The sequence below is a fragment of the Pteropus medius genome, unplaced genomic scaffold (assembly GCF_902729225.1).
Source record: "Pteropus medius unplaced genomic scaffold, Ma_sr-lr_union100, whole genome shotgun sequence".
Lineage (NCBI taxonomy): Eukaryota > Metazoa > Chordata > Mammalia > Chiroptera > Pteropodidae > Pteropus > Pteropus medius.
This window is the reverse complement of record NW_024347732.1, coordinates 1,913,897-1,938,614: the sequence shown is the minus strand read 5'-3', so window position 1 is coordinate 1,938,614 and position 24,718 is coordinate 1,913,897. Positions and strand designations below refer to the sequence as shown.

Below are 24,718 nucleotides of genomic sequence, written 5' to 3'. Positions count from 1 at the left end.
ATAGTGACTTATTTTTAAGACCCAGTTAAAAATTTTCCATGTTGCCTCTCTGGCTTCACCCTGTGTCTGGTTAGATTTTCTCCTTTCCTTTCTATACCCAGTATAAGCTGTACCTGCACAGACATCTATCCCAGCATCTCTCCACTCTCTCAGTCATATACCTACCTTCCACAGTCTACTAAACAAGATGCTCAAAGGAGAGACCACTGGCACAACATGTAGCACTCAATCATGCATGGGTGACTGACATCTAAGCCAGGACATTGGTTATACCATTTTCATTCTTACCAAGCATTACAAGAGCTTATCAGTCACATTAGAAGTGACACATACACTACCTTTTTAATAAGAAGAAACCATGTCTAGTCACTATTCCCATTATAGATATCTGCGATTTTTAAGAAAATGAAAAATTATGTTAAAAATTAATCACAAATGCTATTGTTAAGTGTTTCATAAGTTTGCCACTGAATGAACATGCCAATAAAATCTGAATTTTATTTGTTTCTATCTCTTCTATGTATGGTATTGATCATGAAGTTCAGCTTTTTTCTTTTCTTGTAAATAATTATATTTGTTTCTGCTACATGATAACAAAATAGAATACAGAAAACTATAATTCCATGAAGCTAAGTTCACTGTTTCCTGTTTTTATATAAAATTACAAAATCAAAAGAAAAATTAACAAGTGCAAGTACTTTTTCCAACTTTAAAATAGTTATCAAGTTCAGCAAAGGCATTTGAAGGATACCATTGTAGAAGATGCTTTTTTCCATTGGTTCCATAAATTCCACTCCAAGAATTCTTTCAAGAAGCAATTTATCTTTTATAAAGTAGTCCATCTCCTTATGAACCTTATATAAAAAGCCAGAGTCATTTCAAAAATACAGTGTAATAAATGTTTCCCAATTTTTGTAAAATCAGAAAACAAAAAATGAACAGTACACTAACAAAATCTGTTCTTCAAAAAGACTGAATTTACTACACTGGGTTTATAATAAAATTCTCTTTAGGAATATTTTAATTTTAAATGCCCTTAGTAGTATTTAGAACTAGATATAACTGAAAATCAATTTATAATAAGTTTTTATTATATAAAACCATGGCATAATATATTTCTATAATGGATAATAAAGTATAATTTTGGTAACTAGCTACAAAATTCCAATACAGACATATTTTAGGGTTATAACCAAAATGCTAATAGACATGTAAAATCTCATTTTACTTTTACATAACCTAACTCTATCCCTAAGCCACAGTATTAAATTTGACTACAAAAAATGGGGTGGGGAGTTCCTAAGTCCACTGACTTGGCTGACAGAAGAAATAACTGACATTCCTGGTTAATTTTTTTAAAACTGCATTTTGATTCTAGCTTAAATATAAATGCTGACATACATACATGATCGATGAAAGAGGCAAGAAATTTATTCATAGTATGATATGCTTTTATACTCTGCTCAAAAGTACTTGCTGATGAACTCAATAGTCTAGCAGGGCCATTTTTCTAATGTGAAAAAGAGACAAGAATAAATGCAACATTCCTTATGTTCTTGGTATTTAAATAATATGAAATATTGGCAAAATATATCTTAATTGTACTTTATACAAACCCTTATCAGTGTCTCATGAATTCTGTCATAATGTTGTCTCATCTGGCTAGAAACTGCAATCTGAAACGTCTGACCCTCTGTGTTGGGTACCAAACCTCTCTGGCTACATAAATTTTCCTGAAAAGTTAAAGGATTTAAATTAAGATCATAAAAATTTTATGTTTTGAAGAGAAAGCATTTTTAGTTGGTATCACATAAATCAAAATTTAGAAGCCAAGTGAAATTTAACTGAAACTTTGAGACAAAGAGATCCTAGCTTTATCCAAAGTGTCCACTCTCCTCTAGGTTTTACTGATTTTCATTTTGTCATACTCCTTGCAGGTCTATCATCTCTTTTACTGTCCTACTTATAAAAAATCCATATTAAGTTCATTGTATATTGACATTCTTAGCTTTATGATTAACTTTATTGTTGTTTAATGCATTCCAAAAAATCTAGGCTTAGAAGGAACTACTTTTATAAATACAAATGATCCTTTTTGTTTTCTAAACACTTTAAAAATGCTTCCTTAATTCCAATAAAAGCTAGTGTTACATGACACAACAGTTAACATTATGGACTAGATTATTCATTTCAGGTCTCCTTGAAATGACCTGGCTCCTGACAACCAAAAACATAACATTTTGCTCTTCTCAACACCTTGCAACTCCCCTGGATGCTTCAAGGTCAGCTCAAGTCCTCTTGCCTCCATTCTCTTGCCTTTATTTGCTTGCACTAGAGCTTAATATTCACCTTTGTCTAAACCTAATAAGCAATGTCTAAACCTAATATGCAATAGTAAATGTCTCTATTTTTTTAAGTGTGTGTTTTTTCCCTCTCGATTAAACGCGTTACTACAGAGAATTTATAAAATATGAAGAGGTACAAATAAAAATCTCCTATTATCCCAACACCTTGAGATACAGGTATTATAAAGTATTTGATTTTCAGTCTTTGGTTTAGGCATATACATATTAATGGCATAAAGTTGGGATCATACTAATTTCTTTTTCACTTAACATTATTTCCTGAGCAACTCTCCATGTCAGTAAATATTCTACATAACATGATTTTTAATGTCTATTTAAGATTTTACTGCACAGGTAAAACAAGTTATTTAATATTCTTTTTACATATGTTTTTGCCCTTATAAGTAACCCCATGATGAAGATCCTGAACTTAATTAGCTATTCTATTGCTAATCATTTCCTTGAGTTAGATTCATAGAATTAGTGAGTCAAAAATAACAAACTTTTAAAAAGCTCTTGGTATATGTTGCCAGATGCTTTCCAGAATGTTTGTAAAAATTTATCCTGAGACAAGTAGTTTTATGGGTGCCTATTTTACCATGTCCATGATGCTATAAAGTACTAGCTTTTAAAAAAAAATGTTTGCTAATTTGAAGAGGGCAGAAATGTTATTTTTACTTTCATTTCTTTATTCATTATTTATGAGCTAAACAATTTTTAGAAGTTTAGCAGTCTCTTCTGTTTCTTATTTATGTATTTTTAAAAATATTTTTATCATTTTTTCCACTAAGGTTTTAACTTGGTGTTTGCTTATAGATTTGTATGACTTTCAATATTATCATTTATATCATTGTGATTTTTATTATGAGAATTTTACCCTAATTTGCCATGTCTTTTATTTATACGGTTGTTGGATATGTAAATGTTCTATATAACAAAGTAAAATCAATGGATATTCCCTTTTTGATGCTTTCTATTCATTATACTTAAAATGTCATCTCCCAATCTGAAATATTCTTTTCTAGGTTTATACAGTTTCATATTTTACATTTTACTTTTCAATCCAGGTATAATTTCTAGTAGTTAACCAAACGACCTAGTTAAATGTATTAAATAAATCATCTTTGAGATATCATTATCATGTATTAAATTCTAACCCTCTTGGTTTTTCCTCTTAGGTATTTTTCTTTTTAAATTTTATTGTGGAACTTTTCTAATGTACATAATAAGAGAAATAGTATATCATCCATTACTCAACTTCAACAATTATTACTAACATTTTACCAAATTTGTTTCATCTATCCTCTCAACTTTTTTTTCTTTTAAAGCAAATGTCATTTCGTTTATAAATATTTCAGTATGTATCTCTAATAAGGTCTTAAAAAAATCATGTCATTTTCACATATAATGAGATTAATCTTCTTTAATATAATTTAATATTTAGTCTTATTTGGGTACTCTGAAATATAGTTAATATAAGAACTGTAGAATTAAATTTGATTCCCTTTATCAATGTTCAGGGTAACAAATTGGTACCCTAGCAATTTTCAAAAGTAATCAATGAGGATTTTTAAAAATATTATTACAAATCTTAGATTAAGAAAAGAAAACGTGTCTCTCAACTTAAAAACAAAAAGATGTAAAATACATTCATACCGCTTCTCTTTTAAGGTTCATATTCATTTCTTCCATGTTAGTATCTGCATGCCCATGTACTGATCTACCATGAATGTAATATCCGAAACATTTGTGGGATAACAGAAACACAGATATCTATAAAAAGAGAAGAACAGGAGCAATTAGCAACTCATCTGCAAAATAATAAATATTAAGGTTTTCTTAAAATTGCTTCCTTTTTCTCCAAATAATGAGGGTTCAATTCTTGGAAAATGTATAAAGAGGATAATAAAGTAATAAAGGATAATGAGGTTATTTTTAAAAAGTAGATAGAAAAGAGAGTGAAGATATTTTCCAAGAAAGGAAGAAATAGAGTTGATAAATGAAAACTTTTTAAGGACTCTCAGCTAGGTGAACTTTGTTCGCACAAGGAATTCATAATTAAGAAACTGCAAAGAAAAAAGAAAAAAAAAACCAAAGACGGTAAATATTAACTTGTAGCTCATTTTAACTATCTCTGGAATTAACAACCAGTGGAAATTAGATTACAAATCCAATTATATCAAATCACTTTTAAAGCTTCTCTTAATGTACTCAATGCCCTTTAAAAAGGGAAAATAACAGTTGCAAGATAAAGTCAGGAAGTACTTACATTGCTCATACAGCATAAATCAACAAACTGTCGAATTTTATCTTCTATAAATCTCTCATAAAAGACAGCAAAGAACACGATCTGAAACATTAAGTCAAGTTCACACTTATTAGCTTTTAGGATTTAATTTTCTTTTATAGACACAGTGTAGTATATTAAGACAAAAGAAGTTACAACCAAGAACACAGTAGCCTCTAATGGTTCCTGTGGGATAAAATCCTACTTATTATTTCTGCTTCTTCTGTCAAAAGAGGAAGGTTTTGGAACTGTGTTAAGATTCATTAAAGAAACTTATTTTGAATTAAAAAAAAATTTCCTGTCTCATTAAAATGAGAGATAGAACAAATATGGGAGAAGGAGGAAAGGGGCTTTTAACATTTAGGATAAACCACTGTATTAACGGCCAGATTTATGTCTGGTTCTGCAATTCTACCCATCTCCTAAATTCCAAAAGCTTTTAGAAAATTTGCTGTTTTCAAATGAATCTTCTCTGACAGAGGAGCACATAAAAAACATGTATCAAGTATTCTACTTCAACTACAGATAATGTGTTAAATATTCAAATGGAATAGCTTCAAATGTTTTCTTAGATTTAATGATAATATATAATGGGAAGTTTTAGAAATCAGAAAAGTTTACATTGTAGTCCTTCTTAAATGTTTCAGAGAAAGATAACATTTTCTAACTACCCAATTTAAAGCTGTCCCTACTGTCTCTGCCATTCCCCATTCCTAATTTCCACTCCCTTCACCTCCATTTACCTGCTATCTAATCTCCCTGCTGATGCCCTTCATAGTGTCGTCACAGCTTGTAACTTGTTCATAACATATCGTTGAGCTTAGCACAGTATATGAATAATCTAGTATATAAAATGTACCCAGATATGTGAATAAATAAATAAATGAAACAGCAGCTGGTTACCGAAAACATTTTCCTAAATAGTCTATGTACATATTTTTTAAACCCCCTTAAAGTCCATGAAAAACAGCAACATTCGAAGTGTAAAAATTAAAGGATACCATGTAAAAGTAGAAGAAGCTGAGTTTAGGAAAATAAAAAGAGTGAACAATGAAGCCTAACATGATGAAAATCAAGAAAAGTTTGAATAGACAAATTAATGGAACTGTAACAGGTTGTTAAAGGAACTCTTGAGGATCCTTGAGGACTAAACACTGATGGCCTTAGAAAAAGTGACCATGTTGAGAAATACCTTCCTATCAGAATGACAGCAGAATGGGAAACAAAGGAGGAGGTTAGATGGTGGTGCCTAAGACCACTAATTGATGCCCCAGCAATCCTTTCCCTTTGCTCCTTAGTGACAGACCCCTTCTTTCAGTGCTGCCCAGCTGAAAGATGCCAATGCAGTAAGGTGTGGCCACCGGATCAAGTTCTGGTCAAGGAGGTGTTAAATGGCACTTCTGAAAAGGCTTTTAAAGAGGAGAGGGTGACCTATTCTCCCCTGGCTCCTCCCTCTCCCGCCTCCGGCAACTCCATCAGCCATTACAGACCATGAAGTGACCTTAGAGATGGAAGTCCTGAGTGGCAGAGAGGAACAACAGGCTTCTGGGTCTGAGAGCAGCCCTGTACTGCCCACCTTTGCGCTTTCTTTCTCATGAGAGAGATAAAGTTTACTTTTGTTTCGGCTGCTGTTATTATTATTATTATTTTTTAATTATATGCGACCAAATATGAAAATGGCATTCCTTTACATTACCTTACATCCAGATAAGACTGATCTATTCACAAAAACTTGTATTGGTAAATGTACAAAATATTTTCTACTGCACTGATGACAAACATCAAACCCCATGCTCCTCATCCAATCTTAAATCAAATTCTAATTTCTGTTTCTCTTCCTTTTCTGATTGTCAAACTATCCCTCACTAGCTCTATCCCTAACCCTTTAGCTTCAAGTTTGAACAAGTCTCACCAATTTAAAGTAAATGTAAATTTAAAGAGTCTATTCTTAGGTCTTAGAATGCCGCCTGAACCCAATTCTGTAGGAATTTGGGGATTTCAATCCCAAAAGATATTTTGGGGGCAGATATTTATTCCCCAGGTTATAGGAATTTTTAATCAAACAGAAAGTCTCTTTACATTCTTAAGAGTGTCTGAAAGCAAGAGAAAGATGTGCAGATATTAGTGTTAAGTGCTTTGCTTTAGCTGCTACTTCTCACTTTCCTTCCTTTCTTATTTTTCTTTTAAGGTTTAAAAAAGCACAGAAAATGGAAGCAAGCATAGAAAAGATCCTCTACTACAGCCATGGAACCTGAGGCTGAGAAAATTTATTTTCAGTTTCAGCTATTACAATAAATATTTCATTAAAGAAAATTTCATGGGGGGTACTGGTAATTTGAGTGAGATTTAGTGATATTTGAATAACCGTTAATAAATAAGTTCCATTTCAAAAGAAAATAGGATATTAAAGTTAGTTTAGCTAGCCTGTAATTATATATAAAGTAAACAAGGAGTCCATCCTATGACTAGAAAACTATAGACTATGAAAAACTTTAGAGCCCCACTATTGAAAGAATGTGACCTCTGAAATCAGATTACCTGGGTTCCAAGTGCAGTTCTGCCAATCTCTAAATTGTATCACTTGAGGCAACTATTTAACCTTTCTGTGCCTCAGGGTCCTCGCCTGTAAAATGAGATTACTACCAGAACCTATTCTGAGGGCTACTATAAAAATTATAAAAGTTAATATGAACAATGCGATTAACTAACACAGTGCCTGGATTATAACACTATGTAAGAATTATTATTATTGTTTTTCTTGTTGTCATCTTTTTCTGCTGTAGAAATCAGAATGTGGTCAATGTTTGAGGATAATTAGTATGTAAACAGTTATAAATATAGAGGCAGTGTTGCTTAAAAGTATATCTCTTATTACCTGTATAATTCCAATGACTAGCCAAAGAGCAGTAGACACTGCATATCTCAAAATGCGGCTATAAGGAGCTATGTAGCTAGGTGGGTTTCTGGAAAGACTAGAGGATGAGTCCATTAATGCTAAATTCTTGAATCCCACAACCTGGAGTAAAAAGGAAAAATGATAATTTAAACAGTCATGAATGCAGAAAGCTTTCCTAGTTTGAAAATGAGATACTCCTTTTTACTTCTATCTTCAAAAATAAAAATATTCAAGTTCATACAAACAGTAGAAAATCTAGAAAAAAATAATTATCCAGTATTTTTAATTACCAAGTACTTAATGCAAAATATTTAGTTAGTTCATTTGGCATTCTCTTCAATATGACTATGGGCCAGATAAAACCTTATTATCGTATATACTGACAAAGCTCAAAAATTCTGTAAAAAGAATAAAACTTTCTTCAGTAAACTACCAATTAAAAATCAGTATTTCATAAGTTTTTCGCATGCCAGGCATTATGCAAAATACTTTTTATAGTACAGGAATCTATATAACTGTATTGAATTCAATGTTTTCCAAATTTACTCGAATATAGAACTTCTTTCTCATGTAATGCGTTTTAAAGCTTTAAAAGCACTACTATAAATAAAGTTATGAGATACTATTCATATGTCCTGGGGACACACATATTCTCCTGGTTTTAAAAAGGGAAAGGAAGAAGAAATGTAGAAAAGAAGGAAAAAGGAAGGAAGGCCGACATGGTTTCCATTTATCAGTCCCATATACAGTACTGAATTACCTTCTTTAAAATTCCAACCAGATCCATGAAATAATTGTAAAGAGCATTTACCCATTCATTGTGTCTTGTTCACCCATAGCCCCAGCTCTTAAACACATAACACAATTTACAGTAGGTGTTCAATTATAATTTGTTAGAAAATTTCAATCTTATAATAGTGATTCTAATAGACGAGTAGAATATGAATCATGAGGGAGGGGGCTTTTTCAAAGTACCTGAGCTCATCTCAGAGCTACTTAATCAAACATAATCTCTTGGCGTGATGCAAGCCATAGGTATTTTGCAAAAGCTTCCCAGGGGATTCTGCTACAAACCAGTGGTTTAAAAGCCACTCCTCACCCAAAGTAGTCAAATTCAAAGAAAAAGAAAATACAGTCGTGGTTGCTAGGGGCTGGGGAAGAGGGGAGAATAGAAAGTTATTTAATGGATACAGAGTTTCAGTTTTGCAAAATGAAAAGAGTTTTAGAGATCGTTTGCACAACAATGTGAATGTACTTAACACTATTGAACTGTATACTTAAAAATGGTTAAGATGGTAAATTTTCTGTGTATTTCACCATGATTTTTAAAAAGCCACTACTTTTTAATGGCTTGAACAATATTTTAACCTTTAGAAAACTCTTCTGCTGACATGAAAACTTAGCTGGAACTAAATTAACATTTATGAGGTACCCATAAATTGCATTCAACTATGTCAAATAGTTTATACCTCCAAAAAGAAGAGGACAATAAGTACTTGAAAGAGTGGATTAATTTTCCTCACAGTTTGAATTTCATTCCATTCATTTGCTACAAAATATGTTCTCCATATGCTTACAGGAATGGTAGCACTCCGTACACCACCCTCACCTGGTCAGGAGATAAAATTATTAAAAAGGTTCCATCTTTGTTCTGCAAGGATAGCAAAAGAATTTTTTGGTACAAATGGTTATTTCAGTTACCTTCAACAGCTTTAAGAACCTTTCCTTTAGGTCGCTCCCAATCAATAAAGAATATATCTATGGTAATCTGGGATGTGAGCTTATGCAAAAATTGTAGAGCCTGAGAAGGACAAACAAAACACCTAAAAGCATATTCATTAAGCCTGCTTATAAAACCAATATTAATTCTTGCAATCATAAGAATATATAATTTTTACAAGTGACAGTTATAATACCATTAGGTGATCATGAGAAGCTTATCAAATAATATGGAATCACCAAATTTACAGGATTTTTATACACATATTATTTTGCCTTCCCTTCTTTCAATGTTCTTTGCAATGGAGATATGAAAAAAAGAGACATACTACCTCCTCATCCAGGGACCTTGCATAATTGACTCTCTTTCCCAAAGTTTCCAAAATGTACTTTGTTTTCTAGATCATGTGACTTCTATATAAGTAAAGATATTTTTCAACTAATTTGCTTGTTCTAATTAAAATTGTAAGATGGTTTTACAGTCTTTTTTTTTTTATATTTCTGGTATTGAGATTTAAAAATGTGTTGTTGAAATCCATCTTCTTCATTTATAGAAGTAATATGTTTAAAGTCAGGCATTCTTCCTAGTAGATGCATTATTAAACAAAGGCTAAAAATCTAGGAATGGGATAATTCCTCTCTTCAAGGAGCTCAAAGATCAGTGGGTAAGCAGTTAATAATCACAATACAATGGGATGAGATCTACCACAGAGGCATGTAGAGAGCTTCACGTACACTGACAGAACAATGAAGTAGGGAGAAGGGTTGCTATGGGGAGAAGAGGAAAGGAACATGGAGACAGAGAAAACAATTTCTAAGATTTCAGCACTTCATCCAAGATGGTACCTTCTACTCGCATAACAGAGACAAAATTCATGCCTGATGGCATTTTGCCTTGTTGTATGCATCATCAGACTTTAAAGAAGAAAGAAGTATTATTTTATCAAATTAGCTATAACTCATGTTAATTCATACATATTTATAGCTTCTTAGGAAAAATTATTTAAGCAAGATTTTCAGAATGAGCTATTATAAATAAAAGTAGACTTCCTGTGTAAAATACAATAATTCACGCTCTCTTTCAAAATCAAACTAAATTTTACACCAAAGATTTTGAAAGCACTTTAATTTTAAAAACTTATGAGTTTATTAGCAGGCTTTTGAAATTTGTTAATCTGTCCTTTGAAACTTACCTTCAGAGCAAAAGCACATCCCACATAAGTAACAAAACGTTCTTCTTGTGCCCGCATTGGTAGCAAAACAGAGACAGACTTCTGTGCCTATGAGAAAAATTACACTATTAAATATGACCACACAAGGTTTTTAATAAGCATAATTTATAACCCAAAGAAAGCATAAAAGAGGAAGGTGGTAATGCTCTTGGTTAAACACAGCACATTCAGGGAATGGTGAGGTTAGCGTTTGCTTCAATCGGAAATATCCCAAATAAAAACAGTTCTTTTAGAAAGAGCACTTACCAGTTATTCAGGTATTGGCATTCAGGTTAAATTCAGAAACTCACTTACTTTGAAGAAAATAAGCCAATAAAGACCTGTTCCCACAGTGATGATAAAGAAAACATTGGCCAGATCGCCGGCATAGTATACCAAGAATTTCATAACTGTCTGCAATTTAAAAAGAGAATTACAGCTGTTATAGACTCAATATATTTATATCATTATTTTAAATAACATATTATCCACCAGTTTCTCAAGCTTAAAGCCTTGTATCATGTATCCACAGATCATGTATCCACAGTTAAAAAGACCAACTGTGGCCACCTCCTCTATACCTTTTGGTACGTTCACAATAGCCTTTGTCTAATTCAACCCTTCTCATCTTTCATCATCTAGAAAAGTTAAAACTGCTTCCTAATTTTCTCCTAGTTTGGAACAGTTCTTCCCAATCTGTTGTCCATATTACCACCAGAGTTAGCTTTTGAAAATGTAAATTGGATTATGTCACTCTCTTGCTAAAAATATACAGGGACTCCTCACTAAAATATACATTTCTGACCCATAAGGTCCTTCACGACCTAGACCAAAGTTAACTTTTTTAACTTCATCTGCCAGTTCCAACCACTTATTGATTTACCACTCTACACTTTCATCTCAAATAATTTGTGGAATGAAATGGGCATTGTTTAATCAAATATTCTTCCTTTCTCTCTGGCAAACTCCTAGGAGCTCTGAGGGCAGAGACCATGTCAGTCTTTGCTCACTATCACATTCCCTAGCACGTGGTAGAGTGCCTAGTATTCAGAAAGTAGGCCCTAGTGACTATCTGTGGAATGCACAGATAACCCAGCTTAAAGTTCACTTCTCTGGAAAGCCTTTCTTGACTATCCCAAACAGTAAAATCAAGCCCCTGGCTTCTGATTCCTTGGCACACTGGCTTTGGAGTCAGGAAGACATCCCAATACTAACAAGTTACATTGTTGTCTTTCTCATGTTCTTAACCAGCTAAATGGAAATACCACCTATTACTGAGTTGCCGTAAAAATTATTTAAATGAGTAGAAAATTTATTTAACCTCTGCTGCAATTTTGTCATGTGTAAAATGGGAATGATAATAACAATACGTAACTTCATAGAGCTAGTATGAGAATTAAATGAATTATACATGTAAATCTTTAAAAAGTGCCTGGTATACTTTGAATATTTGATATGCGATAGATAAAAATAAAAACAAAAACAAATATAAAAAATGATTAAATGAGAAGTAAAACTACAAAGTTAATAAAACATGAGAGAACATCTTTCTGATCTTGAGACAAAGAAGGCTTTCTTAAGGAAGATCCTAAAAGCACATAACATGAAAAACAATTCACATGTGACAATATCAAAATTAAGAATTTCTGTTAAACAAAGGAATACATAGATAAAATAACAGATGGGTCGCACTTGAAGAAGAAATTTCAACATCAAAAACCAAAAGGGAATTCGTATTTAGAAAATACAAACAAAAAACAAAAAACAAACCTTTAAATAAACTAAAAAAACTGGAAATCTAATAGAAAAATGAGTAAGGGATATAAACAGGCAGTTCAAAGACAGGAAAATCCAAATGGTTAGTAAAGCATATGAAGAGTAATCGCAGAAATGAAAATTAAATCAACAATGACATACTAATTGTGCGACCAGATTGGTAAGAAACGGAAAGCCTAGAAAAATATCACATATTGGCAAAGATGTGAGGAAACAAGAATAGCACTGTCAGTTGTACTGTATGTGGGAGGGAAATGAGATGTGCATATATCTCTCCCTAGTTATATATCCCAGAGAAACTCAAGGCAAACTTTTTACATATCCTCTAGCTGTGTCTTATTAGGAGGATATAAAACAGTGAAAGATAAAAATACACTTAAAAATTCCTGAGAACATACCTGTAAATCAATCATGGGACTCCCAATGCGCCTCTTCCACCCTGCTGTCTTCAAAAGAGATGATAAAACAGCTAGCCCACCCAACACACCCAAAGCAATCTAAAGAAAAAAAAAAGAAAATTTAGAAGTTCATGTAATTTCTCTAATAACTGTTCAAAAATACTGTAAATAGAAAGTAAGAAAGTACTCAATAAGTGATGGTGGGGGGTATACTTGAAGGACATAGGAGCTAGACTGAAGGAACTCCCAATGGCCAAATGTGGGAAAATTTGACAAAGAAAATAGATAGTACTGGATTATAATCACAAGAATAAATAAATATCCACAAGTTCTTACTGATTTAAATAAATAACTGAATAAATAAATCAATGTGTTCAAAGGGACAGCTCCTCTTTATAGAATTACAAATGACAAATACAGAAGAAATGATGGAAACAGAAAATCATCATCACACAAATATCACAGTAATGCTTTTTATAGGAAAGAATTGTCAATGGATGCTAAGATTAGACAGCAAAAGAAAAATAAGTAGGCTATTTCCATGATCTTAAAGTCTCTCCCCACAAGATATTTATTAATTATAAATGGTAAAATACAGTGGAGAACTCTGCAGACACTATCTTAGTCATATGACCAAAGTTAACATCAGTAGTAAGACTACTGACATCAAGTACCTTCTGATATAATTCATTAAGAAGGGCACAGCAAGATTTCTGTGGTATCTGTGCTAAAACTACATTTAATCATGGGAAAATATCAGATAAATCCAAAGGAAGGCCAAAATAATTGACCAGTACCCTTTCAAAAGTGTTAGGGTCAGTCATGAAAGACAAAGAATGACTGGAGAACTGTCCCAGATTAAAGGGGATGTGACAGCAAAAAGCAATATACAATCCTGGACTATGTCCTCAAACAGAAAAAAGACAGTGAGAAAACTTGTGAAATTCAAAGAGTAGATTATTTAATAGGACTACATTAATATTAATTTCTTTTTTATAATCATTATACAATAGTTATGTAACATGTTAACATTAGGAAAGGTTGGGTAAAGGATATATGACAAATTTATTTTGACAACTTTCCTATATAGCTAAAAATATTTTTCAATTAAAAAATATACTATAAAAATTTTAACAGGTTAAAATAAACTCACATCTGTCTGGACATGTGCTTCTCCTTGATCCATTTCATATTTGACAGAGAAAGAAATCTGATATTTAAAAGAAAGCAAATTAGCCATACTGAAATTATATCACAGAGATTCTGAAGTATTAAAGAGGAAATGTGAGTGAATTCATATTGGATGGTCTCGATCTGCTCATAAAATATGGAAAGGTTATCTGCTGTTGGTGAGAGAGCAGAGATGTTGCTGACTGCTCAAAACTAATGTAGAATTTTTGTTAACACCTGTCATGAGAAATTAAGAAATGGTGAAAGAACTGTACACTCTACAATTAGAATCAATTTTAGGTGAACTTTGTCAGTATAGTTTCATGATTTCCTCAAGACTTTTTCTCTCTTTTATTTTTTAATCTGTCAAGACTAGTTTGGAATATTTTGGCCAAGAAAAGTATTTAAAAGAAAGATCCAGGAATGTTTTATATTAAAATATACTCAAATATGATCACTCCAGGAAATTTTAAACCAAATTTGTGTTACTAAGCCTTTTTTTCTGGATGTTCTACTCTTATTACAGTGTATACAAGCTCAGGCATTGGAAAATAATTTTAACATTGGATTAGGTAATAATACAAACAAGGATGTAAATATTTCAGAGAAAAGTTGTTACGTGCCTACATTTTGCTTAACGAAAGCCTAAATCTAGTAGTACCTAAGTATAAATTAAGTACAAGCACAACAGGGAGGCCAAAAGCACTAGCTGAAGAAACTAGAACATTAAAATTCAGAAAAGTAAAATAGGGGAAATTAAAAGCTATTAGTGAGTCTTGGAGGTAAGAAATGCTTATCCCTCCATTTCTCATGTTTCCAGAGAAGGAAGGGAATAACCACTTAATCTCTCTGAGGAAAAAGTGTAAAAGATTACCTCTGGTTTAGATCTCTATCACTCTCTCATTTACCTCTTCAAAGCAGGATGCTTTCTCTACTGGGTGGGTTGGGAGGAGGAACTGAACATGTATGGCTCAGTCTTCTCCAGGCTCATTCTCTTTGGTGCAGCCTGTCTCATGGTGTACACAGTCTCTGTTCTAAATACAGGCCCTGCTAGGCAGCGGAGGCCTTTAGTTCTGTGGTTAAGTTTAATTGAGGTGGGGAAGTAGTAGGAAGCTTACTTAGCTGCAAGTCCAAACTGAATTCTCTAGTTCATTTTAACACTATTAGTTACAAAGTCGATCATTTAAATCTCTTTCTGCCTGCTAAAGTGTGTCTTCAAGTAGGCAAGACTGGTGAGAACACACATACCCACTGTAGAGTTCCTGGTTTAATTAGGCAAGGATATAAATTCCTAACAGGAATAAGGTGGCCAAAAAGAACAGGAGCAGACACTGCATCTCACTCAGCATACCCCAGGATCCTGAAGAGGGATGTCCTACTGTTGGTGATGCTATCTGCTAAAAAACTTAATTCTTGCTTTTTTTTATAACCAGAATCCATAAGGACTCACCTCTTACAATTATTAATAAAAAAATAATTAAAAATAGACTATATAAAGAACAGTGTTTATGTAAAACTTGAATAAGGACTAATTGCCTTTGGACCACAATGTAAACTGCATACCATATTAACATCTACAGAAGCACTGATTAGTAAGGAACTCACCTTTACAGACTGGCTGTTGGGATCTTTGATATCAATGTCACTGTATGCAATGGTAATTAAGGGAGGGTAGATGTTTCCATTTTTTGTGTTGGGTACAAGGTGGATGCTGTTTAAAAGAAAATACGCTTCTCATTATAAATACATCTAGGCTCTTAAACATACATTTAACTTCTCGTTTCTTCTGAATTTAACATGGACAGCCTTAGTAATCTCAGTACCAACCACTTAATAAAGACCAGGGAAGGTTAAACATAAACTAATGGCAACAACACGAGCTATCTTAAGTGATCAAAACTTTAATAGTAAAATACACAAATTAGAAATTCTTCTCAATCTAGGTCCTATGAAGTTTACAAATGAAACCACTAAAGTATTATGAATCATCTTTGAGGAATACTCAAAAGAAAAGTGTTACATGAAGCCTGGAGAAAGGCAAATAAATACTGATTTTCAAAAGAGAAAAATGAATTCTTAACAAAATATGTCGGTTCTAGTACTGTTTATGGCATATAGTATGGTACATTTTGCTGAATTCAACATATTGGTAATGTACAGTTTGAAAACTCAGAAAGGAAAATGCCAACCACCAGGGGCCACCATCATTTCACCAAAATCAAGTCAGGCCTGACCAGGTTCGATTTCATTTTTACTAGGGATGCTACATTAGCAGATTGAGGGAATGCTAAAAACATAGTACTTTTGGATTTCGGCAAGATACATGACAAAGCTTCTGTACTGCCTATCTCACACGATTGTTAAAAATATCAAAATGAAATAACAATGAGAAAACAATGTATATCGAAGTGCCAGACTAATGTAAGATGATAGTGCTGATTTTCAACAGCATATTCAAAGTATATATCATAAAATAATGGAATGGGAAAGTTGGTTAAGGTCTTAGAGATAGAAATCTCACACTAGAAAAGAGAAATAAGGGCTGCATGGCACTATCATAAATTAGGGTCATTGTTTAAGTAGCCTAGGAAGAGGGAGGGGTTGTTAGTTAATCAGGGCCAACCTAAAACAGTAGCTATTAAAGAAGATGAAGACAGAGGCCTGCCGACTGCAATCACCTGGCAGGCTTTTTTTAGCACACCCATTTCAGCCCACTAATATTCATCTTCCCTCTACTTTCAATCCATTCTAATTCAGCAGGTCTAAAGTGAGGCCTGGAATGTGAATTTTTACAAAACTCCTTAAGCTCTTCTGTTGTAATTCTCCTCTTTGCTCCTCATCTCTATTGGCATATACCAATTTACACAGATATCTAAAATAACTTTATGTTTAGTTTCAATTCAGTTGTCCTTATTATTTTCATTTGATAATTATTGATAAACACTTTCTATTTTGCCATATAGTCCAAGTCTAATTTAGTGCATTAGACATTTGTTTACCTCAGTGATATTTGTGTAGCAATTCGAATTAATCTTGGCTGACTTCCTAAGTCATTTTCTCGTCCACTTAGTGCATCCACTAAGAAAATGCGCCGAGTCAGAAGCCACTTGCCAGAGTTACTGTCTTTTATCATAAAAAGAAAAAAAAAAAAGATGGCATTCAAAAAACACCTTCAAATTGTTTAAGATGGCTCTCAGGGAGTTTACATCTTGTTTTAGATAAGATGGCAGTAAATTAAAAAAAGCTATTGCTGAAAGAAATTTCTGCTAATAGTCTTACCCATCTTGCTTGAATGTTTTCTGATTGTTTAGACTTTTCATCAGTTTGGAAGAATTTTCCCTGCAAATTACCTGAACAAGCAGGATTTTATAATATGGGAAACAACAAAAGAAACTAATTTGTCCAGAAAGTAGCTTGAGGACCACTTGAAGTCCTAATTTACAGTTCTACTAATTTTTCTCAGGATACATTTTTAGCAATAATTTCATAATAATAAGCCTGACACATTTTATAATAATTTCTAAATATATCAGCAATCTTATTGTTTTACTTTTTTTAGCATGCTCTATAATAAGAGGAATCTGTGAACTTATAATCTGTGGTTTATTAAATTATCAGGTTGGTTGACTTATTAGGTTCAGCTCAGAGAAAGAGTGGTATGTATGGATGTCTTACCTTGGTTCACAAATATTTTATTGTGTTGAAGATTTAGGTTTAACACAGGCACAGCCCAAATATATTGGTGTTGATTTTCATCATTATATTCAAGGTACACATCATAAAATATAGGAGTAGGAAAGTTGGTTAAAATATTAGAGATAGAAATCTCACACTGGAAAATAAAATTAAAAATAAAAGCACCCCAACTGAAAATTAGAAAGCATATTTATTATATTTCAAAGTTTATTTTATAAAATAACATATCTTTAAATTACCTTGTTTATATGCATTTCTATGTACCTTCCAAAACATGAATACTGTAAATATGATTTTTTATGAGGACCAAGAAAACTAAAAGTAAAGAACTGCCTGGTTCTTGCCCTAAAACCCAGCTGGAGAGGGCATGCCTTCATTCGTAACATTAAGGGTCCAGTAGTGAAGAGGGTTAAAAACTCCTGTTTTATGGGACAAAGTCGTAATTCTTTCTCTTATGTACTTTGCTATGATTTGGCCCCCCTTAACAAAGCCAGGCTTATCTCCCACTGCTCCTTATCAGTCTATGGTCCATTCATACTAATCTACATGCAGTCCCTAAAAATGCTATGCTATTCTATGTCTCTGCCATTGCAAATGTTGTTTCTGTCTGACATTCCCTCCCCCACTGTGCTCTCCTGGCAAACTCATATTCATTCTACAAGCCCAGCATCACTCACACTGTGAAGCCTTTCTCTCCTTCCCCAGGAATTGCTGATAACCCCTCCTTTATGCCAGTATGGTACCTTGTACATACTTATATAACAGCATGTATCACATTCTTTGCAATTCTTTGCCTATATAGTTGTTTTCTCTATTAGGCTGTGGATCTACGTGAGAGGCAACCAAGTCAGAGGGAAAACTCACAGTTTTTAAACTTAACAGAACCCTGGCTACACAATTTACTTGATGCAAAACCTTGAGTAAATTACCTAATCTCACTGAGCACCATTTCCTCATCTGTGAAGCACAGATAATATGTATCTCACATAAGTAGTTCAAAGATCAGATAACATTGACAAAATGCTGAGTACATAGCAATAAGCATTTAACAAGTGTTGATTCTTCTGACCATGGTAGACACACATCTTTTTTTTTTTTTTTTTGGAAATAATATGTCATTTCTAATTAAAAAAATAAATTCATGCTCATGAGAGAAAATCTGTAAAATGTGAAAAAAAAATCACCATTCAGACATAACCACTGTTAAAAATGTTTATTTTCTTCCAGTGTTTCCCATGATGGTGTTTTTCATTGTGCTTTTAACAAAACTGGAATCACAGTTTTGTTCTATGGTGTGTGTATATGCATTTAATCAAGAAGTATTTTTGTAGACTAGTGAATGTCTTTCAAATGTTTAATGGTCCATAATATTCCTTTGTACCATATAGTAATTTCAAAATGGGTTACCAAAGGAAGGACAGTCAGGGAGGGAAGGTGAGAGGGAAGAATGGAGCGAGAGAAAAGGAAGCATTTTATTGTTACTAGGGAGTAGAGGAAGGAGGAGTAACATTTTTATCAGTCACTAAAAATAATATTTTTACTTTAGTCTAAAATGTTCTGAAGTAGACATTACTTTTAAGAACTATACGCCTAGTGAATCAACAATTATGAAAATTTAACATCATATGATATATAAGACACTGTAGGGAACAAGGTACTCTTATGGTGGTTAAGATTTTCTGTACCCAGATAATAAAATTATATTAATCAGTGAAATTATTCATTACTATTAAAAACATTTCCAATTTCAAAAATTCAAAGATTATTCCAATTATGCTGAGGTGAAAAAGAAGCTAAAAAACAGACTAATACAGTTCAAACTTACATTTTGTTGATAGGTTGTTCCAAAAGAATATGCAGCATTTAGTCTGATCTCTGTGTCTGGACAAAGCTACAGCAAAAGAATACAACTGATAAACATCTCTCATAAATGTTCTTTGCTTTTCTAGTCAAGCATTCTTAAGCCCCAACAACATGAATACATGCTTTACATAATATTTATTTCATGTACTAAAGGTATGAAAAGTTAAGGGAGCATCTTTGTTATAAATTAAAGTCATAACTCAAAGTGGTTTTAAGAAATTCCAATTTAAAGCACAAGAAAAAAATTAACTGCAGATACAATTGATGCTCCATTCAAACAATAACCTGGTCTTTTCTCAGGCAAAAAGGAGGCACATTAGTAAAATTTTAGTTTGAATCATTCTCACCTGTAAAACACCACCTTCCAAAGTTTGCCACTTGAGAAAATTTCCCTTTACATCATAGGAAGCAGCAACAAATTTCATTTTTGTATTCTGGTTAAAGAAAAATAAGAAAAAAATAATATCACATACTCTAAAAGCAATATAATATTCTATAAAGAAATTTTCAGGGGGTGGCTCCATAGTGTAGTGGTTAGCACGTCTGCTTTACACACAGAACGTCTTGGGTTCGCGCCCCAGGTGGAGCCACGGACCATACACTGGGTGCGCCAGGTTCCCCGAGTGTGCTAGATGCACTAGGCCCCGGAGGTGCCAGGCCCCAGGTGCACCAGACCCAAGGTGCACTCCATGAGTGTGTGGGAGGGGATGCCCCACCTTCAGAGATCCAGTTCCTAAGGGGAAATGGCAATATCCATAGGTCAGAGGTCAGGGGTGGAAGAGGGGGGGTGGCAATTAAAGAGGGGGGAAAAAAGAAAAAGAAATTTTCATTGATGACTGATCCTTTTTTTCCCCCAGAGATCAAATATTAAATTTAACTACCTTTACTTTGAAGCAAAATCAAGTATCTCTATGACCGAACACACCTAAAGTAAATAGAACCTTTTTTTTTTGCATGAAAGCTATTATTTCAGAATTGAGGGGCAGTGTTTCAAACTTGTTAAATTGTGGGGTGAGGGGTAGAGGAGGAGATAACCTATTACTTAATTCTACAAGGTCAAAAAGTTGGAGGTGAGAATTTGGACCTGTGAAGTGCTAGAGAAATGGCACAGAGCCTATCAGTGCTTGGAAGCACTTCTTAAATATTTAGATATAGAAGGACAGAGACTGTTTTGCATTTGGTGATGAAACCTACCCTTCCCAACACCACAAGTACTACTTACTGCCATAATCGTGTAATCCAGACATATCCACATATGTACTCAAGTAAGACAGCTAAACTCTATATTGTTTAGTTACTATAATTAGCTGATGTTTAGATTTAGTTTAGTAATTAAATTTTTAAAAATAGCCTAAGGAAGCAAGAGTTATAACTAGTAATATTCTTATTACCTTTTCAAATTATAAATCAAAATGTAGTTATGCTTTAATAATATAGTGACTTGTACCTGGTTTTGTCCTTTAAAACTGAAATTTGTAGGAAGAGGTGTAGTACTGAGTACTTGAGGTGCTAATCCTAGTTGATCTCCGTAGAACAGCCAAGGAAGATTCTGCCTCCTATAAATAATTACAATTATTTTAATAGTGGAGAAGCAATATTTATTATTAATATTTGTGAAAGTAACTACACTGAATTTGGTTAAAATGACAGTTCATCAATCAGAATAGCCTTACCAAAATGGAACAGAATGAACAGTGCGCAGTCCAGCAGTATTTTCAAAGACAAACTGAAACAGCCAACATGCATCAAAAGTGGTAGAGTCATAAGAATTCATGTTCATCACACACATATTTCCAAGAGCTTGGCAAGATGTTAGATTGGCATACACCTACAACAGAACAATGGCAAGAAATATATGGACTTTAAAACCCTAAGCAAAAGTTGATATAAAATAAGGCTTGATCATAAAGATGTATGCAACCCTATGTTCATGGCAGCACAATTTACAATAGCCTAGGTATGGAAGCAACCTAAATGCCCATCAACAGACAGTTGGATCAAGAAGTTATGGTTCATATATACAATGGACTATTACTCAGCCCTTAAAAAAATGAAATCCTACCATTTGCAACGACATGGACCTACAAGTTATTATGCTGAGTGTAATAAGTCAAACAGAGAAAGATAAATACCTTACGATTTCATTTATATGCAGAATCTAAGGAACAAAAAAACCAAACTAATCAAAAACAGACACACAAATATAAAGGACAATTTGGTGACAGCCAGAGGAGAGGGAAGTTGGGAGGTGGAAGAAAGGGGTTAAGGGTTAAAGAAATACAAATTACTAGTTGATAGATGGTCATGGGGATGGGGAGCACAGCATAGAGAATGCAGTTAGCATTAATGTAATGGCTAGGTAGAGAGCCAGAAGAGAGAAAGAACAATTAGGGGGATTGTTTTATAAACTATATAAATATTGAACCGATGTACTGTATTTGAAACTAATAATAATAATAAAAAAAGAAAAACGCAACCACAAAAAATAAGGCCTGATTTTAATTTTACCTATTTTACCAACTCTTCTTTTTTTTTTTACTTTTTGATACCTTTCCTCTAGTTTAAGTACATTAGAACTTGCCATATGTCAGAAGAATAATGTGTACATTTTAGGCTGAAATATAAAGACAAGCAATTGAAAGAACTAACTAAAAGCTATTAAGTAGAATAATTATATTTGAAAAAATGCATATTAGATCTTATATATATAAATCTAATATATTTTGTTTAAGTAATTTGTTTTATGAATAATAAGATAATTTACTGAGTTTGCCCCTAAAACTTCTTTCTCGATTCTCCCTATCAGAAAAAGGCATTTCCAGTTTTACAGTTATTCATGTCAAAATATTGGAGTGATCTTCTTTTTCTCCCTTCTTATATCAAACTCTTCAGTAAATCATGTTGGCTCAATCTTCAAAATATATCCAGAAGCATATCCAAAAGTGTGTCTCATTCCTACAGTAGTACCACCCTTGTCCTTGGGTCCACCATCCCTTACTTGCATTACTCTAATACTCTCCTAAATAGTCTCCCTGCTTCTGTCCTTGCTCCAACATAATCTACTCTCTGTGCTAGAGTGATCATTTGAAAAACTGAAGTTCGATCATGTCTTCCTTAGCATAAAATCTTTCTACTTCCCTTAAAGTAAGCTCCAGGTCCTTGCCACAGACACTCCCTTCATCCCTGAACTCATTTTTCCACTTTCCCTGCTCACTGTACTCCAGCCACCCCAGCCTATTTCCAGTTTAAGTATGAAAAAACCAGATAACTCCTGCTTTGGAACCTCTGTACTTGTTATGATTTCTGCTTAGAACATTCTTCCCTTTACATGGCGCACTCTCACTTCCTTCAGGTCTCTACTCAAATATCATCCTCTTAGAGATGCCTGTCCTACCACCCAAAATAAAATAGCACCTCCTTCCATTCTCTACGTTATCCTGATTTATTTGTCTTCATAGCACTTAGCATCATCTGACATGACAATTATACTTAGACAATAATTCCACAAGAGATTTTTTTTCTATCTTTTTCTGAAATACATAACCTAACTTAAGAATAGGGCCTGGCACAGAGTAGGTCATCAATAAACATTTACTAAATGACAGTATGAATCAGTTTCCCCTAACACTAAATTCCAGCTGAATAAGCGTACGGATATTAAATTTGTATACAACAAAGTATGAAATAAGTAACATTTTATTTCTTTTATTCTTTTATTTCTTTATTTCTTTTATTCTCTTTTAATCTACTAGAAAGGGTTTATTCTTCTCATAGTATATGACCAAAGAGATATATAGAAATAGAGAGAAATATTTTATTATCTGAGGAAAAAATAGTACGATTCTTCAAAATGATATAAAATTACTTTTTAAAAATCCAAACTTACGATGTACTGTAACTTGAAACTAATAAAAAAAAATCTAACCTTACCCAACAAGCAGCTGCTGCTGATTGCAAATACTTTGCAAACCATTCTGAAGTGAAAGACATACCCTGCAAGCAAAAAGCTGAATTTTACTTTTGAGTTCAAATGAATATTCCTTAATCTTACACTGTTAGGAAGATATTAATACACATATTGTTGAATGTTAAAAGATGAATATTACTTTCTCAACATTATTAGAAAAGTAGATTCTAATGGGAATATAAGAAATAATGCAAACCAATGTCAATTATACAAATAGGACCGCATTACAAAATCATGTCACTTAGGCAGAAGATACAGGGAAACGCGTTTCTATAATCTAAAAAACTATTATGCCCACTTCACTACTACAAAAAACAAAGTGTCACAAAATAGAAAACCTAGATACTGACTTAGTACTGAATGCTTAACATCTGCTGATTTAGGATTATTATATTATATTAAGTTAGAAAGTAATAAAAAAAGAAATGTTTGTGAATGATTTCTAAGCAACAGGTGACTGATATGTTGAGTAACTAATATTTAAAATTCCAAAATGGTGGGCAGCAGAATCATCTGTGGAATTTCCTAAAAACAGAAAATGCATGGCTTCCTTCCAAACCAAATGAATCAGAATCTCCAGGATGAGACCAAAGCATACATGTGCCCTGAAAGCTTCAAATACAAGCCTCTCTAAGCACTGCTTTAAATCTTATCTGCATATATTGCTAAAAGACACTGAGAAGCACCACTCAAAATAAGTTCTCTGGACATGGACAGAGGAGATAAAACCAACTCATATGAAACATGGTACCACGGCTATCAAAAAAACTTAAAATAAAATTATGAGTCACTGTTTCCACCTCTTCAATAAGCAAAAGCTCTCATTTTGTAAGAAAAAACATGCATAGAAAGTTGAACCACATAAAAAAACTAGTAAAAATGGAAAGCAATGACAACAGTACTGGCAAATGCATATAAAATGAAGCCATAGATAGTGCCAGTTATAGTATTAAAGTTGCATAATCCTTTCATAAAACAAAATCTATACTCTTTAACCCAGGAATGTAGAAATGCTGAGGAAGTTTATCTTAAGGCAATAATCTCTCCAAAAGGAAAAACATATCTATATGAATAAAATGAATGACAGCAATATTATTAAAAACAGAAAACCTAGATATTTAATGGAGGTAATATTTGTGGCATAAACTACAGTATTATGTGACTATTTAAAATCATAATTATATTGGTTGAGTATGAAACATGTTATAGAGAAACCAAGGTAATGCCTAAAGACTGATGGAGACATGTCAAAATAACACAAGAGCTATCTCAAAGGAAAGTACAAATTTGGGATAATTTGAGCTTTGAAAAGAAAAATAACTGTAACAGATTATAAAACACAATAAACAAAAAGTCCATGAGTTCACAGTAGAGCAAAAAAAAAAAAAAA

The 24,718-nt window shown here is 33.0% G+C and overlaps 1 protein-coding gene across 2 annotated transcripts in view; it reads right to left on the bottom strand.

Annotated features, from left to right (window-relative positions):
- TMEM67 (transmembrane protein 67) overlaps positions 1-24,718 on the bottom strand; it is a 53,921-nt gene that overhangs the window by 3,804 nt on the left and 25,399 nt on the right. Inside the window, exons 7-27 of one of the 2 annotated variants that reach the window (XM_039877126.1) lie at positions 23,292-23,354; positions 21,035-21,189; positions 20,809-20,917; positions 19,709-19,795; positions 19,324-19,389; positions 17,478-17,634; positions 16,802-16,925; positions 15,408-15,513; positions 13,786-13,842; positions 12,633-12,731; positions 10,774-10,872; positions 10,441-10,527; positions 9,230-9,329; positions 8,998-9,137; positions 7,508-7,648; positions 4,615-4,695; positions 4,002-4,118; positions 1,617-1,733; positions 1,406-1,510; positions 752-854; positions 339-388 (exon numbers count right to left, since the gene is read on the bottom strand). In XM_039877126.1, coding sequence (XP_039733060.1) covers positions 363-388; positions 752-854; positions 1,406-1,510; positions 1,617-1,733; positions 4,002-4,118; positions 4,615-4,695; positions 7,508-7,648; positions 8,998-9,137; positions 9,230-9,329; positions 10,441-10,527; positions 10,774-10,872; positions 12,633-12,731; positions 13,786-13,842; positions 15,408-15,513; positions 16,802-16,925; positions 17,478-17,634; positions 19,324-19,389; positions 19,709-19,795; positions 20,809-20,917; positions 21,035-21,189; positions 23,292-23,354 — 2,139 coding nt within the window. In that variant the 3' untranslated portion in view covers positions 339-362. The remainder of the gene's footprint in view (positions 1-338; positions 389-751; positions 855-1,405; positions 1,511-1,616; positions 1,734-4,001; positions 4,119-4,614; positions 4,696-7,507; positions 7,649-8,997; positions 9,138-9,229; positions 9,330-10,440; positions 10,528-10,773; positions 10,873-12,632; positions 12,732-13,785; positions 13,843-15,407; positions 15,514-16,801; positions 16,926-17,477; positions 17,635-19,323; positions 19,390-19,708; positions 19,796-20,808; positions 20,918-21,034; positions 21,190-23,291; positions 23,355-24,718) is intronic. The other variant, XM_039877125.1, reaches the window with a different exon arrangement.